We start from the raw sequence: 20,909 nt of genomic DNA, 5'->3' as shown, positions 1-20,909 counted from the left end.
TGACACAGTGCGATAAGAGAAGCGCAGGTTTGAACGTCTGTGAGCTGTTGTGTGGGTCATGCTTAGTGGAAAATTGTTGTCGAGTGAGGAACAAGCATGTATCTATGCGTACAAGGACATGGGCCTGTCAAATCGGCAAATTGCAAAACGATTAAATCGTTCAAGTTGTGTAGTTGATAATTACGTTCGGTTGGGCGCACAATATGGAAAGAACGGGAAGTATGGTAGAACGAGAAAACTCTCGGAGTCCACGAAACGATTAATTATGCGCAAGGCACGGGACGGAAATATGTCATCTTCCCAATTGTTGTTGCTTGCAAGTTACCTGTCACATCCAAAAGAGTGCGTCAAGTTTTCAATCAAGATCCACATCTTACATTCAAGAACGGAAGTGTAAACCACCCTTAAGTGCGACGCACAAGCAGGCACGACTCCAGTTTGCGCAAACACATATGTCGTGGACATCCGAATGGAATCACGTTGTGTTTAGTGATGAGAAGTAGTTCAATTTAGATGAAATGAAATTTTTGAGTTTTACGTCCCACGGTTATGCCGGTTAGGCTAAAGGAGACGGTGATTATGAGAAATGAATGAAATGGTGGAATGAAGAAAGTGGGAGGAAACGGGGGAACCCCGAGAAAACCCACGCACACGGTGTTTGTCCACCACAAAGTTCACTTGGCGGGAGCTGGGATCGAACCCGGACCCCAAACACCAGAGGTGAACGCTCTACCACTGAGCCACCGCAGCCCCCTTCAATTTAGATGATCCGGATGGTTTTCAATACTATTGGCATGACCTTAGGGAAAAAGAGCAAGTGAAAATGAGCAGAAACTTTGGTGGATGAAGTGTTATGATTTGGACAGCGTTTTGTGTTAAAGGTACATCCAACATTGCATGGCTCAACACCAAGATGAATTCATCCACGTGCACAGAGATGTTAGAAATAGAATTGCTGCAGATGTATGAGGAGTTGGACGATCAAAACCTGAATATTCCAGCAGGACAACGCTGCTATCCACAGGGCAGAAGCAACTCTACAGCGGTTTCAAGACAATGGCATAAAGGTTATGGAGTGGCCAGCGAGAAGCCCTGATCTTAACCCGATAGAAAACCTATGGAGCATTCTTGCGCGCAATGTTTATCGCAATGGACGGCAATTTGGGACCATTGCTGAGTTGAAAAACGCGATACGAGAAGAGTGGTCAGCGATTCCACGGCAACAACTAACAGATCTTATAAAAACAATGCCGAAGCGCATATTCCAACTCATTCAGAAAAAAGGGAGGGTCAATCAAGTACTGAACACTCATTTTTCATTCTGTACTTTATATTATACTTTCATTTTTGTCAAAGACACTGGGTGCCTTTATACTAATTTCCACTCGAAAATCGTCTAATTTATCTTTTTGTGTAAACTACACGTGCCAGTGACGTATTAGCAAACAATATTCCTTTGATTTTGTACAGTATACAATGTTACTTTGTAAATAGATCACCTTTATCCATCCTCGGCATTCTTGCTTTCTATTTTCAAATGTCTCTCTGCCTTTATACCAATTTCCAGCACAGTATGAAGAAAGTTTATTCTGTATTTAACATTGGCTATGAATGCAAATTAAGTTATGGTCCATTTATGAGTATTTTCGAAAGACGACGTTCCACAGTTATACTAACACAATTAAAATAATTGTAATAAAAAAAATGAAAGCTCTAAACCATTAATTATATTAATACTTAAGTTTACGAATATTGGTATCTGGCGTAAGGATCAGTCATAAAAGCACATACTTGACACCCGTCATCTGAAATAGAAACAAAAGCAGCTATAAATTACGACAAAAGTTATTTAGCCTGTGCAACTTCGTTTACCCTTCACACTTAAAGTACTGAACTGTCTTATAGTACTTCCTTTTCCACAATTTCACTCATAATACATATTATCAAGCAGTATTGAGTTTCTGAAAGTACAACTGCATATCGTCTAACTAAAAGGGAATCTCCCAAATTTTAAATTTAAATACGTATTATTTTTTAAAAAATGACTTACTGGGATTATGTATTAAAATTCAGTTTACATATATTTCTACCTCAGAAGAATGTTACTCCCGGGTATTAAAGACTTTCACAGAAGAAAAATCAACTAAAAAACATTGAGTGTATCGACGATGAAATACTGTTATACAGCCATTTGTTTGCTGCTAAACTAAATACGACTCATTCGCACGACTCTTACATGACTTTTACATTGAAATAAAAGAAACAATGATGTACGCATTCTCGTAGTGTAATAAATATACGAATGAGCAAGGCACATCTTGTATTAATCAGTGCTACAAAAAAAGTCTCTCAGGACTCTGTCAAAGATAATATCCGGGTGATTCTCTTCTAGGTAAAGAACACAGATCTCGAAGTATTTTAACACTGGTTTTCGTCTTGTAAGAGAAATTTACCGATTAATTTCCCACAACTGATCATCCAATCTTTTTACACATACATCGATCCCTATTAATCTCTCTCTCTTCTCATGGGACACTAAGGCCGGCCATACACTATAAAATAAATCCTAGGAAATATCTTACGATTTATCTTCGGAAAAATATTACGACATATCTCGTAGGAAATCCTACCTTTTTGTGCCATACACGTGAAGAATTTTCCTGTCTAATCGAATGATGTTTTTCAATATTATGAAATAGTTGTATTTAATAAAGGTACAAAATTGATGAATTCCTATGCGAACTGCATTATACTGATATTAATACCGGGCGCTATATTGTTAAATTGGTTACCGTACCTCTTAAAAAAGCATAAAAATCAGAAGGGTGCTGGTATGCTTTGCATGAAAAGACATATTTATAAGAAAAATTCTGCACGCAATAGAATTAAATACAAAGTAATGCACTTGTATTTTATGTTTACAAGTGTAGGGTTACTAGTGTAAAATCATTATGAGTGTTTTTACGACGGATAAAATAAGTTAAGGCTAATGTTTAGCAGAAGGGATCCAGCTATTTTTTCTAAGAAATGTTAATTTCGGTAGTTCCTCTTCGCATTAGTTTAGTTTGGGTTATTCCGTTTCGGTCAAGTTATGTTAGATTATATTAGTATAGAGGTCCAGCATAATTTTCAAAAAGATGATAGAATTTCGCTTATTTCTATTAATATTAGGTTAGTTTAAGTTAGTTTAGTTTAATTTATGTCAGATTTGGTTAGGTTATGTTAAGTCTAAGTACTTGCATCTTCCGTATCTCTTGTAAATTTTGTATTTTTTACGTATTTCTGGACTCCTTCTATGAAACATTTACGTGAGTGAGTGCATATGAAAGATGACTCGTGATACTATTTTCCCTAACCGGTGTACGAGTATTTCTGCAAAGTTTACAGAAGCTGTAATTTATAAGTGGAGCACTACTACCATGATACCATGACCAGTACTATTCAAACTCATATCATTGCCAAAACCCACTCGTTTCCACTACTTTCGCTGACGCGACTGCTTCTTTCGGACGCACACCTTCGCTAACGCTCGTCCTCAGCTTCACCCTGCGCTGACTCGGTTAGATAGCATTCGTGCTTTTCCAGTGGCCATCTAGTGCAGGTTTTTTTTTTTTTTTCGCTATAGTTTTTATACTATATATATATATATCCGGACTCCGTATTTATACGAAAATCATGCAAGAATTGTAGTTTTTCAACAACTGTTTTCTATGGTTCCCTTGAATTTTATCTGTGCGATGTGAGATGTGTTCATGTAGCTCAGCACAAATCATTTAGGAAACAATAAGAAAAAAATAGTGAAAAATTATAATTTTTCAAACTATTTCGAGTGGCGCGCCACAAGTAAACCTGCACGATCAGAAGATAAAGTAGCAAAACGTACCTCATCAGTTGTTTATTTTCACTTCTTTTGTTTTCACCTTCTCTCACCTGACATCGCTTTAATCAAAATCTTACGAATTTTGTTTCCGAAATAGAGCGTGCTCTAAACAAGAGAAATCTTATAGGATCGTTCAGAACACAGGAAATGACATGCGATCTGATGCCATACACGCTGAGATTTTGACTCTAGGACAAATCGTAAGAGATTTCCTAGGATCTATCCTATAGTGTATAGCAAGGCTAAGAAAACTCTTGATAAGGCCTACACATCGTTTAGTATAAACAGCATTCAGGAATGTCTTTTTGAAATTTATACATAATATTTGTTAATTTTTATGATGTGAAACTTATAATTTTCTGGATAATCGAAGCTGCACAGCCAGTATGAGCAATATTTCACACTGCATCTGTATGTACAAATATACACAAAACTAGCCATAATCACACAACACTAAACAATTAAACACACACACTTTTAACATATACTTTTCATGGCCACAAAGATATATGAGATTGGTGCTTTCCCTCTGATACAATCAAGTCTAGACATATTCCAGAGTATTTATTTAATTACATATCGTGTGCAGATGTAGTGAAGTCCATGTAAACTATACATTTTTTTTATGGAGATAAACATACATAAGGAGATTTATGTTAGTTTGATTCATTATTTTAAAGCTACTCTGTTTACGTTTTGAAAAATTATAATTGTTTTCGTCGTTGAAACGGACAGCTAATTAAAGTACAAACTTTCAATATTTTAATTCGTCTTAACAGCTCTAACTACAGTATATAACAACAATCGCATTTCTTTCAAACGCACGCAGGATCGAATTGAATTAAAACTAAATCAAACAGTAATGAAATATCAAACACTTATTGCACAACAAATTGTATCAGAGGGAAATGGTCTTCAGAGTTGTCTGTGAAAGAAAGAGCACACACACATTTTACTCTCATGCATATGCACATAAAACGCATAAAATCTCTTACAAAGAAACATTTGTAATCAAACAAACCACGAAACATTACTGGTGGAAATACTATTCCTAAGCTTCGATCCAAATATATGAATTGTACTCTCCAAAATAATTTCGTAACTTATCGGAAGACGACCCAAACATTTTTAAGGATTTTGTAATTTTCTTTATTTTCGTCTGAAATGTATGTTCTTAGCATTATCAGAATATTTTATCCTGCAATATTTCTTTCAACGTATTTGCATCAATGCTTTTATATTTCAGTTTTTTTAAAATTATTCCATTAAGCTAACAAAGACTAAAGCAAGCTTATTTATAAAATCGTGAATGCTATAATCTATACAAAGCTAACATATCATATTGTACATTTTGCTTATATCACGTAATTTTAGATTTGAAAACAACCGAATGTGATATCTTGATAGTATAAACGAGAAATACAGCTAAAAACATTTGTATCTTGTTGACATTTTAGATATGATTCCTTTAAATATACTGACTGTAGCCAATTTTCTTAGAAACAATCTTTTCCAACCTTCCCTTACTTTTATACTGTTAGGTATCCAGTGTAAAATGGCTTTATCTGGAACCTTATAATCGAATAAATATATAAAAGTGAACTTTTCATATCAAGGCTACTTATCAAACTTCAACTATCAGTTAAGTTTTAGTTTGCTTTGATAATATTCATCACTACTCTTAACTAACTTTTTTCTTTTTAATTTATTACGTAAAAGTGAACATAAAAAAATATGTCTGTTAATATGTTAATAACTGAAATCATTTAATACATCGTATCCCAAATGCATTATTACGATTATTATTGAAAGCGCAATTCCATTAAGCAAATTATTTCGGGAAACATCGAATTAGACATAGATTTCTACAGAGAAATTATAAAATTAATATAGTTAAAAACATGGATTCAGAAAGTTATTGCAGTATACTATTATGGAAACTTGAAGACCAAACAAACTAACTAACTACTTCATACTGTTGAGCTACAGAAATAAGTAAATACTTACTAACAGCCCGGCACCACAGAGACTCCTACTGTGCGATACCCAGCTGCATGCAAGAAATCAAGTATGACTAGGTTATGAACACCTTCAAAGTATTTCGCTGTCGTCGAATGCACTTGAAGAAGAAACATGTTAGAACATAAATTTACAAATAACGTCATTCCATTATTTAATAAGACACGGCCATTCTATATAACTGTCGAACTGACAAAAGAAAGAGCAAAATCATTCATGGTGTGCAACTTGCACTTTCAGATTCCATCTTGCAATTCTTGTTTCTATTTTCAAACTATTGTTAAATAATTACAAAAACGAGACTATTATACTTGAAGTATATAGAAATATGTAATTAGCAGTAAAAGAAAATGGAATCTTCGATCACTATACTTACATTCGGCATAACATAAATGCATTTTCTTTTTTTTACTGTCTGAAATACATTCTGCTATTTTAGTTTTCGAATGTAACTAAAAATTATAGTTTTCGCTAGACAAATCACAGAGATTACTTACTTGATCTTTTGAAATATTCTTAAGAAAGCACACAAATGCTTGAGATTTGCAAATTACAAACTAACGTTTTTCCAATGTCAGTGGAAAATCCTATTGACGTCACCGTCAAACTACGCCAAATGACACGAAAGCTAAAGCTTATTGGTCTTTCTTCACGTGATAATTTTATACCGTTGCTTTCACTAATATGACTTACGATAGAACACATTTCACCCTTTGAAGCACTAAAACACATGAAACAATCAGTTCCTCTAATCCGCCCCAAATTGAAGGAAGTATGAACGCAGAAAACCGGCATAGTGCATCATGTTGATCTGTGGTTTCGTTGTAAGATCATTAAACCTACAGCAATTACTTGGATCTTATAGATGACCTTACGATTAAACCACAAGTGCTACAGACAGTACATGATTTCTATAAAATATTAAATCTAAACGCGATGTACTGATACTGATTCTAATACTTACTTTGTATTACAAGTTAGTTAACCTTCGATGCCAAATGCACCTAATCACTCTTTTTAAGTGCCGCATCTCAGATACTTTATATAACGCACGCTGAAATGTTCCTTACCTTTCTCTTGAATTGTTTCCTTTCAATAAATTAAAATCATTGCTTTCGACTACACATATCTATTCACATATTTCAAGCTATTTTACGACGGTTTTACTCAGTACACTTCTATTATTACTGTTGGTTCTTTTAAGGAAACAAAGTTATATAGTATGTTACGGTTCAGATAGATTTTAACCGTAATGTAAAATACACGGTTCTTTCTAGGAAACCAGTTGAAATAGTACTATTTTAGCCACCGGTAGTCTCGTACGCAAAATATAATTACAATATTAACGTTAAAATACATATTGAATGCACTGCACAAATTATATAATAAGTAATGAGTCTAAATTATATTCTTGTTAATGCTGTTCAAATGTATCATTGGTTGATGGAATTGAAAAAATTACTAATATGCTAGTATTCTATATAGTAGATTAAGTTTTGTAGTGTTTCCAAATATCTTAATGATCACTCACAATTCGTTCTCCTCTGAGCTTCGGAAATTAACTCCTAATTTAAATTCCTTGCTTGTCAAAAGTTCCAAGATGATATCTTAATAATTTCGAACGATCTTGTTATTACTCGAAGTTTCCTTATCGAAAAGGCGATGTTGAATTATCCCCTATATGAACAACGATGGAATTTTATACACGAGGTGCATACCGGAATCACACTGTTTTCCCGTAACTCCTACAGCTTTCAATTTTCGATTTATATTTTTCAGTCATTTTTCAACATAGTTAGTCCGTTCACTTCTACACACCGTTGCAATATTTGAATCCAACAATCAAACGCGTCTGAGAAGTCTTCTTGGGCACTTTTTAGATCCTGGAAAATAGCACTTCTGGACTCAAAATGCGGTCTCGCAATGAGTTTTTCAGTTCTCAACACAGTTAGAGGTTACTAGGGGCTAGTTCATGGGAGCAAAGTGGATGAGGAATCACTTTAGTGTTCTTATCCTATAAAATGTTACTGATAATCTTGGATCGGTGAGGGTACGGAGTAGAAAACTTGAGGTCAGATCTAATTGATGTTGCACAGCAGAAAGCAATCACTTATCTAGTATTTTGAACAATCTACTGCCCAGTGATCGTTTGTCCCTTTGGTATAAAATCAGCCAGAATTAGTCCCCTTTTATCGCGAGAAGATGATATAAAGAACTTTCTGATTTGAAGGAACCTAGTTTTTATTTAAGGAAGTGAAGAGGAGTGTTTTCATGGTTTCGATTGCTCAACCCTGCTATGGCCGGCCCCAAGTCCGTGCTGAGAAAGGGAGAAGGACTCGCTCATGTGGGTCGAGCCGCATGCATTGTGACGGTTGCGCACCCTCTAAGAGGGAGATCGGAATTCTGAAATTGCGTAGGAACACGCTATTCCCGTTATGTCTGCCTTGTACCACGATCTCATTTGGGTATTTGGGAATAACCTACCTGGAAATGAAGGCTTCGGCCATATCTCGAAACTGCGAATAATCCGTACCATCTGGTCTGAGAGGGTACGTGCGACTTCGTCACGGCCTCATCGAGATTAGTGGTGTAAACTGCCGCATCCTATTGGTGGAGATGAGAGCTCACATTCTACCACTGAAATGGACAATAGGTCGTGCTCTTGGATCCGGAAGACAAGATTATGTGGTACCCCAACACATATGAGAGAGAGGTTGTTAGTGTGCCCAGTGGGGCGGATCCAACGCACTACCGGGAAGAGGGATGAAGTATTGGCCTCAAAGAGCGTTTGGGGCCAGGATCGGATATTATATCTTAACACACTCTCGTACCTCAAAAGTAGAAGAAGTAATGGAATTAACCTTCGCCCTTGATGATTTTACTGGGTGCAGGTCCACGACCCTACCAGGGGAGCCGCCGATTTCAATTGACCAGAACCCGACTGTTAATGTACGGTGTAACTCTTCCGTAAGAGGAAGTTCTGTAACGCTTGGGCGGCCCTACTGATGAAGGATGTGGTGGTCCCTCGCAAATGGTGGCCTACACGTACCACTGTGTTCGGAAAGTATTGCTCAATGCTACAACGTATACGTAATACCTAAGCACGTTAAAGATATGCAGTCCCGTATTGCTTAAACAAGCCTGTGAGGGGTGGTTCTCTCCTACTCCCATAATAACAACATTTATTTATGTATTTTTTAAAGGTAAACAGAATTAGCGAATATTTTAAATTTCTGTAAATCTTTATGTATGAACGTTTATTCTTGCAACTGGATGGATCTCTTCTTTATATTTATATCTTTTTCGATTCTTCAATAAAACAACGACTATACTATTAGTTCATTACGATTACCCAATCGAAGCGAATGTATACTTGTGAACCTTCAATACAATGTAGTTTCCAGAGACCGAAGTTATTTCATGGAAACAAGTGTAGTATTATATATACACAAAGATGCATTAAAAATAAGACCATTATGTTCTTTCATTAGTTGTATTTCCAAAAACAAGCTGCAGTAAAAGCTTAAAATACAGACTTATTTTAAAGAACGCCTTACTACAGTATTTACAGAACAAATTACACATATTTTTACTTCTCCTGATATAACTATAAAATATATTGATATAAAAAGACAAACATGATTTATACAACTGTAAAAGTGACATATCTAAAATTATATATTACCACACGAAGGAAATAGGTATAAAAATATGAAATACTCATTTCTCTATGGACGGATTCTGTGTCGTGTACCTTCTCTTAAACTCCTGTAAAATATGAATCTCAAAGAACTACCTGTAAGTTAACTGTCTTCACACAGTAACAAACTAACAAACAAAAAAGTAAAATAAAACTGATTGTTGCACATGAAAAGATATATACAGATACAAAATATACTCGTAAAAACAAAAATCGGCTAAACAGAATACCGGAAGAACAATCAATAAAATATTTAATTATTCTGCAAAAGAAAGAAAAAAAGTATACAATTCTGATAGTTACCTTGAGTATTTTGTATCATCAAGTTCATGAACCGAGATAGTCAAGTTGTTTGTTATTTATATAAAAAAAAATTTGCTATCTACATTCAATGAATATCATGAATTCAATTCACACTAACGTAATCAATTCAACTCACTAATGAGTATACTGACTGATATTTCCCTTTCATTCTTCTTGGTTAGTTCAATTTTGCAGAAATTTAACTTTAGTTACTACAATGGAAAAAGTAAGAGGGCTGGCCCACGTCAATCCTGAGAACATTTCTCAATTCAAAAAGAAATTAGGAAAAACAATTAAAAACAATACCTAGGTTTATTGGAATAGGAACTTGCTATATAGATCTATAAATAGCTTATATGTAACCATCATCTAATCTGTCCTTGGTTTTGTATGAATTATCTTCTCTATTTGGGCCTATAAAAACAGAATTTGTTTCTAATACTTTAAAAGTGCTAGAAGGTTTCTACAGTTTGAAAACGGTATGAGTTAGAACACTCATAGCATAACGTATCGCTTTCGAACCCATAACTGTTTTGTATTTTTAAAAAATCTTTTATTTAATATTTCGTTACTTCACACCATATGCTTCAATGAATTCATGGGTGGAAATTAAAACCTTCGACTATATCGTATTTTAGAATATAAATTCAAGTCAAACAGGACAAACCGGTAATGTAAATATTATATCAAAACCCAATAAAATTTACCTACATGTTATAGCTGCGCAGAAGCAATATTACTTTTGTCAGCTATGAGTGTTTCGTAAAGTGTTTTGTAATTCATTTCGAAGGGAAGGCTGAATACCGATGCACATAATTTCTCTACTGAAGTTCTATTTATTTGTTTATTTTTATATCTACTATTTATTGGTTGTATTTTTAAACGATTCAACAATTGTCAGAATTATTTTTAAAAGTTTTTGTAACAAGCACACATACAAAACATGAAAGGAAGGCTATCAAAAAGGCGAGTCATAGTTAATTCATGAACAACACTGGTAGAAAATAATGAACAAATCAAAACTATAGGACATTAACACATATGGACACGTCAAAAAGAGCACGTTTCTAATGCTAAGATAATGGGGAAAGTAATCAGAGATTTAGAATATTCAATTTTGCTCCTATCCACTCATCTGTCCCTTACCTTCTTATCTTGTGAAAAGCTGCATCATTGAAAAATTAGAGCTATTTACGTCAACATGCAAATATTTCATGAATGTCAGTGTTAAGCACGTATATTCTTTTGTTGTTTTGCTTTCTTGTTTAATATTCCTTCAATTAATATCATAACTATAAATAAAACAGAATAAAACACTTCAGCTTTTCTAGTTTGCACTTAACAAGAAATATTTTTGCTAAACAGCAAAATAATTATTTTTTAAATAAAGTTACAAATTTATCATTAAATTACCTATACTTAATATCAGATAAACACCCTCAATTTCACTTTACTTTTCCTAACTTAAGTATTGTAATATTAAATTTTCCTTTCTCTTTCTGTTTAAATGGCAGGCCATATCGCTAACTCCATACTCCGTAGGTTAAAAAGTACTAAATATTATTTCATATTTCTGTCAATAATAGTCAGTCTTAACAAATTTTTCAAATTCATTTTGTACATATCAAATAGAATATCAACAATCAAAAACATGTAATACATGAATAGGTGTCGGAATACAACCTCAGTCAAACACTGTAGATAATGTATACAGTTATTCGGAACTATTATATTCAGTTATATATTGAAAATACTAATTATAAAAATACACAAATCTAAATAGAATAAAACTTCACCTCCAGGCACAACCATCTAATAATATATATGTATATCTGTACACACAATAACAGAACACAACCACAACAAGTAACAATTAAAGCATTTCCAGTAAATATAACAACCACTTTTTGACCTCTATCCTTCGGTAAACATGGACAATTATATACCGTTAATAAGGTACTGTTAACAAGGTACTTTCAAAAAAATTACGAAGAAAAAAATACCTGTATCAATTTTCGTCGAGAGAGATGAGGATCATGATACGATTTAAACAATGACAGTTCAGAAATGAGAACTGTAATTCAGAACAATACATATTTCTATGTAATCTTATAATGCAATGAGACAAATGCATTATTATTGTTTTATTATGGTCAAAAAACGAATTTAGAATTAATTCCATTATGTCATTTTGTTTGTCTTAAAGGTTTTCTATTGTAAAATTTCAAGCTGCGCACGGTAATATAAGGAATTTGCACAGATTAAAGGATCTGGCATTAACTGTACTTAAACACTTAACAACGTCAATTTCAAGATAAAAATTTGCGTTAACGCATAATACACTTAAAAATCAACATTTAATAAATTAAAGCTGTAGTGAGGAAGAGATGTTAATTGAGGTACACCGAGAATCTGACACAAGAACATAAGACTACTCAGAAAGCTGTACAGAGACAAGCAACGAGTAAGAGAGCCCAAATTATAAACTACGCCTCTTCCCCAAATTAGTAAGCTACTATGTCCCCTTGTGTAGTTAATGTACAAAGGAACCGATTAACAAACAGTGCAAAATAATACTGTATAGTGAATGCATCATGCGTGGAACAAGTAATTACAAAGCAACTATATATATATGTACATAGTTGGAATAAGGAAATCCCGAAGCAAACATGAGCAACAAGGTATTTATCAGAAATTTTTTAAAGCATTATCAGAAAATACAAATGAAGACGACAATACTATAGTTCCTTCACTATATTTCATCCGACTGGCAAGGGAGGAAAAGAAATTTTAACAAAAAGTGGCGTAGTTCGGGTATAACACCATACCTGAGTGTTTTAAGTAATTCATGGTAAATTACTTGCTTTATGTTACAAGTACGCGATAACTTAAAAAGTGTCCTTTGATTTTGATATGCTCACGCTAGGATTCCTTTGATCTACTATATACACATATATACATATATCTATATATATTAAAAAAAGCTTTAACTTGGCTATAATAAAATTTCCTACTACTCGTTTACAGTCATAAACGCGGTGTTAACAACTTTCTATTTTAAAAAAAGCGATCTTCATAGATCCTATTATTATTATTACGTATTTTTTTATAAAAAATTATTCAAACTTAAAATCAGGCAGAAAACACAATTCTTTCAGGGAACACTTGCCTCTTGGTTTATACTTGAGATGCTCTTCAATGAACTGACACGGGCAGCGAGCCATTATGCAATGTCTAGGAGGGACAGGTGGCAGAGCAGAAGCGGTTCCCCTATCATGGACATCTACTGAGAGATCAAGATGGTGGCGGACATACTCTTTAGCCCACCGTTGAGAGTAGCGAAGGTACAGCATTTCAGCTCTTTCCTGCATAAAAACAGAAATATACCCACCACCTGACATAAGAAATACACCAACATTTTTATGAGTAATGAACCTATACTAGCAAACAAGTGAGAAAACTGCATCTTTAAACGCTGTTGATCCCAAAGAAAATATTTATCTTATTTGTAATTCTACGAAAACTTGCAACAAAACTACTAGAAAGTTAAGATTTCTAACATCTAATGTAAAAAATCTTTCTACAAGTTGATATAAGGAGAAAGTTGTTACTATACATGCTACAGCTATCATTTTAGTAACGAAATGTCAGACTTCAGAATACAAATCCTAATAAATAAGGTATGTCATTCATCTGGGAAAGAACAATTATATTCTTATTAAAATATAATACTTTTTACTACGTATTTTTTTACTATATATTCTAAATAAACTTGGAAATCATTGAACTCTTGTAAAAGAGTGATCATCCGAGGCTTCCTATATTTGCCATCATCTATAGCGCTCCGATTATCTTTTACACTTCCAAATACTTATCTTTACGGCCACTACCTTGGTACATATCCCACTTAGAAAGTATATCTGTATATCAAACAATGTAGTCGCAGCATACTGAAGTTTCCAGAGTTACATCAACTAAATAAGTACTCTAGCATATACTGATTATAAAATGAAACGTTGAGCATTCAGTACTTATTGGCAATGCAGCTTTCTCACTTGCCTACATATTTACTATGAAATATAAAGCATTAAAAAAAATGTTAAACATATTCACCCTTCTTTTTGTGTTTCTCAGGTGCATTATGAAACAATGAACACTACATGCAAGAATCTCTTAATTTCATCTGTAAGAATTTGACACTACACCACATTATTCATAAATAATAGAGGAAAATACGGTAATTCATTAAAATTGAAACTAGAAACCAAGATGTTCCCACAACACGATACACTACATACTATCATCGGTAGCTGTGACAAATTAGCCGAGATACATACATATATTGAATATGTATTGTTCTGCTGCAACCCAATAAAGCCCATCAAAGGAAAATAAATTACAATATACGGTATAAATCAAACTTCATTGGCTTTTGGAGATCTGAACATGGCATGCCTCGTGGAACAACAACAGGGAAGGACGAATTCTGTCCGTCTAAGAAAAAAATTTAACCCTATCCTATAATCTTCCCCTACGCCAAGAATCAAAACTAAGATTTCTTGGAAAAATCTCACTATTATAACAATTTTTCTCTCTTGTCTTTGATGTATAAATAAACGATATCATTAATTATTATGGAACACAAAGTGTTCTCTCCTCATTTATAGGACTTCAGCGACATACACGATGTCAATTATTAATCTAAATAGTATAACTCTACTCCATATTTGTAATCTATTGTTTAATTTCATGCCAACCATTTGTAACGTAAATACATATTACTTGTACTCACAAATACTTTCGTCAATCTAGTTTTATTTCATCTACAAGCCTCCGTCTGGACAGTTCTAAAGGAACAATAAATTTTGCATACAGATTAAAGTAAAAATCAAGCCCATAAATTTCACCTGTTGGTAAAATATTATTGTTCTGTACATGAATACCTACAAACTGCTCTCACGAACCTGATTTATAATTTTATACTGATGTCTGTGAATCTCGCACATAAAACAACTTCTTGCATGTGTGTAAAGAAGTTCCGCTTTTATCTGTATAACTATTAATTCAGTCGAAATTGTCTATCCGTGAGACAGAATCCACGATTACTGAGTTAATCAAAGGTCAACAAACTTACAAATGGAGTTTCCATTTCGTAAATCTCTCTCCTTAATACTAAGGCTAATGTCACATTGTATAGCTTGAAGTGGAATTCAGCCACCGTATTTTTACTTGGAATCGAACTCGGGTCTTCCTCCCTAGAGGCGATGTTACCGAAAGATAAACTGTTCTTACTTACATTCTAAAAATTCTCACAATTGTAAAACATCTTTGGCTTCAAATCCCATACAGAACAAAGTAGAAAAAATCAGAAAATGTATTATTTTTGCCTTAGTGAATTTATGTTCAATTTCCCAATCAAGTGAAGATTATCCTGATTATAATTGATAGATAATAGTGTAAGAGAAGATAATCCGTACATCGAAACAAAAAGTACTGAAAGGATCATATTACTCAGCAGCAAGTAACCTGCCATGACGACGCTGTCTATGTTGATGTTAACCATTCAGCAGTTACGCACAATTAACACTGGTTCTATGCTCCAGGCAAACTACACCGGCAAAACGAAACTTTCTGACCTGCTGCCTCTTGTTGTTGAAAAAGGTTGCTGATACCAGGTTTGTTGGGATATTAGGCCAAAATGTTCTATTAACGTATTTTTCAATATAGTAAATAGTCACATTAGTAAACAGAAGAAACTGCTTCATATTCACCGCAATGATTATGAAAACTACGGAACGTTTTCGAGGATCATGGTCCTTATCTTCTTACCCGTCAGCTTCTCCAAGTCTGAAAAACTTTTTCAGAACGGTAGAAGACGAAGGGATAAAAGGTAATTCGAAGCAACAAAACTTCACATCACAGAACATTTTGGCAAATGAACTACAACTGATCACTGTAAAGCTAATGACTGTTCATTGTTACTTTTCTTTCTTTCCAAATGGCGATAGTATATAGTGAAAGGTAATTTCATATCGGTTTAATTTCACATTTGTTCAGACTGAGTGCGGGGTTCAATGTATGGATCTAAGTTAAATATGATTGTAATTTATGTATGCTCATTCATATATTAAACCCTGTGTTCAATGTTGACAAAGGTGAACTGCCGTCATTTGGAAAGAAAGAATAACAACAGCAAAGAGTCACGAGCTTTATTGCGTTCAATGATGGTTCACTTGCCACAGTATTCAGTAACATGAAATTGTGTTGTTGCTTCGAATTGCCCTTTACGCGTTCATCTTTTTCACAAGGTTTCTATCATTTAATATTTTTCTAACTTACAGAAGCTGATGATGAGGACCGTGATCCTCGAAAATGTTCCTTAGTTTTCAGAATCATTCGGCGAACACGAAGCATTTTATTTTGTTTACTATTCTGACTATTAACATTGCTCATAATCTAAACTGTTATAGTACATAATCCTTTGTCCACAAATTTACTTCCTTTCCTAACTAATCGACTTGAAAAACTTAACAGATTAAAGTGGGCAAATATTATAAGTTAAGTCACATCGATTAAAAAAATAAATAAATAAATGTCTTCCACAGCTAGCATTTTAAAATACTGCATCCAGCAGCGAGGAATAACAATATTGGTTTTATGTAAAATTTATAACTACTATTAATGTAAACTCTAGAGATGAAACATTATTTTTTGCTAGTGACCCATAATGCATCTTTTTATTTTTCCCTGCAAATAAACTTCTCACACATTGCCGCCCTTTTCTGACATTGAGCTTTTTATTTTACCGTATTCAGTAACAACATAGTATGAAACTTTGATCCATGAAAACAGAAAAAGAAGGGATATCTTAAAACTATGTGCAAAGCATTAGTGTTCTAACACTATTCCCCTGAAAGCAGACTACACAGTATTAAAGAAACTACTAATGACAGAAATACCAAGAAATCACCAAAGCTGCAAGTTAAAGATTAGATTAATAAAGAGACAAGTGAGTGGTTTGTGTATAAACTATGAATACCTATTAATAATGTGTTCGTATGTAAAGAAGGTAATTTTAAAAAGGGAAGCAGAAGCGTACATCTCTTCCACTACAGCTTTTAAGTCCTGTAATTGAAGTATGACACACAGTTAGAAAAAGGTATCAAAATATGAGTAATTAATTGATTCTAATTTATAAATATTTAAGCTTTACGAAAGGCGTAGTTTCTGTTCAATGCTTTGTACTCTACACTGTTTGCACTGAATCATTCACAGTGTAACACATGCAAAAACTGAAAGTGCAGTTATGATGTTGAATTGCTAAAAATTGCCCATGTGTTTGGTAGATTCGCAAATAATAATATTGTTAAATAGAATTACAAGGACTTAAAACAAAAACTACATGCCATATTTGAATATCATAGTTAATTTCTTCTTAAACAACAATTATAAATCATTATTAATATACATATATATTTGTGTGTGTATGTGTGTGTGTGTGTGTTACTTATTTAAGACACTTTTATTACAGTACAGAACACACTTCTTTTTCTAAGTAGTACTTTTAAGACTAACTAAAATTTTAGTTACTATAACGTTGTTGTTAATTATTCTGCATACTTAGTCTTGCCAGTATATTAAATACAAAATACATTAACGCATAATAATACCGAATTTTAAAAATACTTTCTATTCAACACAACGAACTCTTATTAAAAAAAAAAAATGTATTTGACTTTGAAGTTACAGTTATCATTAACGCATAAGTGTATTGTATGAATGTAAAAGTACCTTTCATGACGTATTAAGATAAATATATCTCAAAAACTGGTATGCAAAATAATGGACGGGAACTATATTTTCAACATTAACGATGTCTAACTTTTTTGGTTTACCATGCAATATTTCGCATCTCTCAAGTATTATTCTACACAGAAATCGTACTATGTACATATTACAGTGAAAACTAACTGGCCAACAGTATCATAGTTTTGCTACAGAGGAGTAACTAACTAATTACATTTTCGTTATTAACATAGCTGCACTAAGTAACAGAGTGTTCATCGATATTCAATCTATTCCCCGTTCCCGACACCAAGATGTACAACATGGGCAAAAAGCACGCTGATCTTTCCGAGGCTTATTTCGAAGATATTCTTCTATATACTGGCAAGGACATAATGCAGAATAAAGATGGCGAGGATTCACAGGATTTCCACCTTCTTCATCGATTGTCCAGTCCAAACGTCGACGTAAAAAATCCTTTGACCAACGTTGCAGGTATCTTAGCAATACTTGCTCCCCTCTTACCTGGAAGGGTAATTTTATTGCATGCACAAATAAAATTCGTACATTGTAACATATAACAACTAATATGCAAATAAATAAATATAAGTCGGTGTAGTTTTAATTTCTAGAATTACAAAAACGTGTTGTGTTGAAGATAAGAAAAGTTTATAAGTATATATACAGGGGTGGACAAAAAAATCTAAAAAACACTTCATACAGGAAACGTAAGTTTGGCCCTCCACTTTACAACACGTGTTGCGGTTGCCGATCGTTTTTTGTTTTCAGTGTGTCATGTGGACCTTCCTCTTCCGTCAGCAGTAACCAGTTCACCTGTGAGTGTCGTAGTGTGAAAGTGGTGCGGTAAAATGGGCGACCTGACAGACTTCCAAAGAGGCATGATCGTTGGTGCCCGTATGGTTGGAGCTTCAGTGGAAACAGTGGCGAACATTGTAGATGTATCGAAAGGCACTGTGTCCAATGTCACGAAGGCATACACAATTCATGGGCAAACGACGTCTGCAAAGCACAACAGTGTTCGAAAGACAATCCTGTCAGATAGAGGCCGCAGGGCATTAAAATGGACTGTAACAGCTAAAAAGAAGACCACTGTAATGAAAATTAAGTCTGAACTCAATTCCGGCCTACAGAACCCGGTTTCATCGAAAACAGCGCGACGGAAGCTTCATAAAATGAAAATTCATTGCAGGGCCGCTATCGCCAAACCTCTGGTCACAGCAGTAAATGCGAATAGGCGTATCCAGTGGTCTAAAGACGACAAGGCGTGGACTCATGAGCAGTGGAAACACGTAATGTGGTCCGATGAATCGACCTTCACCTTGTTTCCAACAACCGGTCGTGTATACGTATGGAGAACACCATCGCAGGCCTATGATACAGACTGTCTGTTCCCAACTGTAAAGCATGGGGGTGGTTCTGTTACACTATGGGCAGTGCTATCGTGGTTTTCTGCAGGTCCCATCATAGCCCTGCATGGAATGATAAATGCTAAGGCATATGAGGCCATTTTGGGAGACCAGGTTCTACCCATGGCCCAAATATTGTTCCCTGATGGTGATGGCATCTACCAAGATGATTTTTCACCCTGTTACGCTGCAAAAACGGTGAAATCATGGTTTCAGGAGCATGACTAGGAACTATCACACCTACCCTGGGTCCCACAATCACCAGATCCGAACATCATTGAGATATTGTGGTCTGAGTTAGAAAGGCGTGTTCGGTCTCATTATCCTCCACCAGCATCCCTTAAGGAACTGGAGCATGTTTTGGAGGAACAATGGTACAAAATTCCACGCACCACGATTCAGGAGCTGTATACGTCCATTCCACGTCGGATCCAAGCTGTTTTGGGCGCAAAAGGAGGCCCCACACCATACTAGGTATGATTTTCACACTTTTGCAAACGTTTTAGATTTTTTGGTCCAATCCCTGTATGTTTATATATAAATGTTGAAAAAAAGTAGCAGCAGAGAAACAATCTTACTTAGTTAAATAATTGATAGGATATAACAAGATATTGTACCTTTAGAGCATAAAGCATCATCAATGATCTACGTACGTACGACGACATTTTCACCAAACTACATAGGATTACCGAGCATGCATCAATGTATAAGAACAAAGAATAATTATTCTTCATAATAATTTACTCAACATAAAATCATGAAGTTTTATATACTTGTAAGTTGTTTTCAAAATGAACAAGTTTAGAAAATAAGAATTATTGTTATATTCAAGAAAATATAGTGCGTGAGAAATATGAAATGCTTAAGTGCCTTAAAGCTTAATAAAAATGTGTTTATATGTCAGGGTGTCTAGCAAATTTCTCTCAGCAATTTCCTGACATTTTTCCTATAATTTCCATATTTTTCCCAACCTAAGTAAAAATCGTTAAGAAAGGTCAAAATATAACGAAAAAGTGTAAAAAATCTTACCCAATCAAAAACTTTCTCCTTATTCGTGTATACAATGGTGCAATCTAATCATGCAACTTCTTCTTTACTTCTATAGTAGCGACTACTTCTGACAACTGATTCACGATTTTCTGTTTCTTTGCTTCGTTACTTTAATCTCTGTTGTGCTCTTTTTTCAGCGACTCTTGTTTTTTTTTTCTGCCATCACTTTCCTATGATGTCCTTCGGCTTCCTTGAATCGCGCGTATGCATTTCTCGTATTATCTGTTTTGGGATAGGTAGGACCTGTACGCCACCAGCTATATTAATAGCATCACACATTACATGCTGCGCCACTAAAGAATCCTCTGACAAATTTTATATTATTTTCTCGTTTACGGAAAAACTCTTTTCTAAGGCTGCATTGCCATGGGAAAGAATTAGGCATACCTTGCAGAGATATGCATCATTTGGTGATAAGACACTCATCCAAAAGTCATGAAGTCTGTGTTCACTTCTTGTTTAAGACTCCATTTTCTATCGCACATGTATCTGACCTACTAGAGCCTTGTATTCTCTGTCTGACTTTTCTGCATCGAACGCTGAGACAATGCACTCCGCACTAAAATTTCGAACGTTGCTCTCATTTGTTCAACAGTTTCTTCCTGTGAATAGCAACGGTGAAGGGATTAAAAAACATCAGTGCATTTGTAAGGGAATACTTTAGCGGAGACTTCTGTTGCAGTTTGGAAACAAAAAGCTGATAGCATTCACGAATATGTTTACGAAAACACAGTGAAAACACAGT

At 34.4% G+C, this 20,909-nt stretch overlaps 1 protein-coding gene across 5 annotated transcripts in view; it reads right to left on the bottom strand.

The window, feature by feature from the left end:
* Positions 1-569: 569 nt before the first annotated feature.
* The window catches only part of LOC145671767 (uncharacterized), a 64,233-nt gene continuing 43,893 nt past the window's right edge, over positions 570-20,909 (bottom strand). For 2 of the 5 annotated variants that reach the window (XM_081740978.1, XM_081740974.1), the window contains exons 7-8: positions 13,072-13,267; positions 10,733-11,194 (exon numbers count right to left, since the gene is read on the bottom strand). In XM_081740978.1, the coding sequence (XP_081597104.1) occupies positions 11,130-11,194; positions 13,072-13,267 (261 nt within the window). In that variant the 3' untranslated portion in view covers positions 10,733-11,129. Of the gene's footprint in view, positions 1,806-5,887; positions 5,931-10,732; positions 11,195-13,071; positions 13,268-17,626; positions 18,213-20,909 lie in introns of those variants that run through there. The other 3 variants (XM_081740990.1, XM_081740983.1, XM_081740992.1) reach the window with 3 other exon arrangements.

The sequence above is a fragment of the Thermobia domestica genome, chromosome 2 (genome assembly GCF_964235325.1).
Source record: "Thermobia domestica chromosome 2, izTheDome1.hap1.1, whole genome shotgun sequence".
Taxonomy (NCBI): Eukaryota; Metazoa; Arthropoda; class Insecta; order Zygentoma; family Lepismatidae; genus Thermobia; species Thermobia domestica.
Note: the sequence above shows the minus strand (reverse complement) of the source record. Positions and strands in the feature narration are given on the sequence as shown.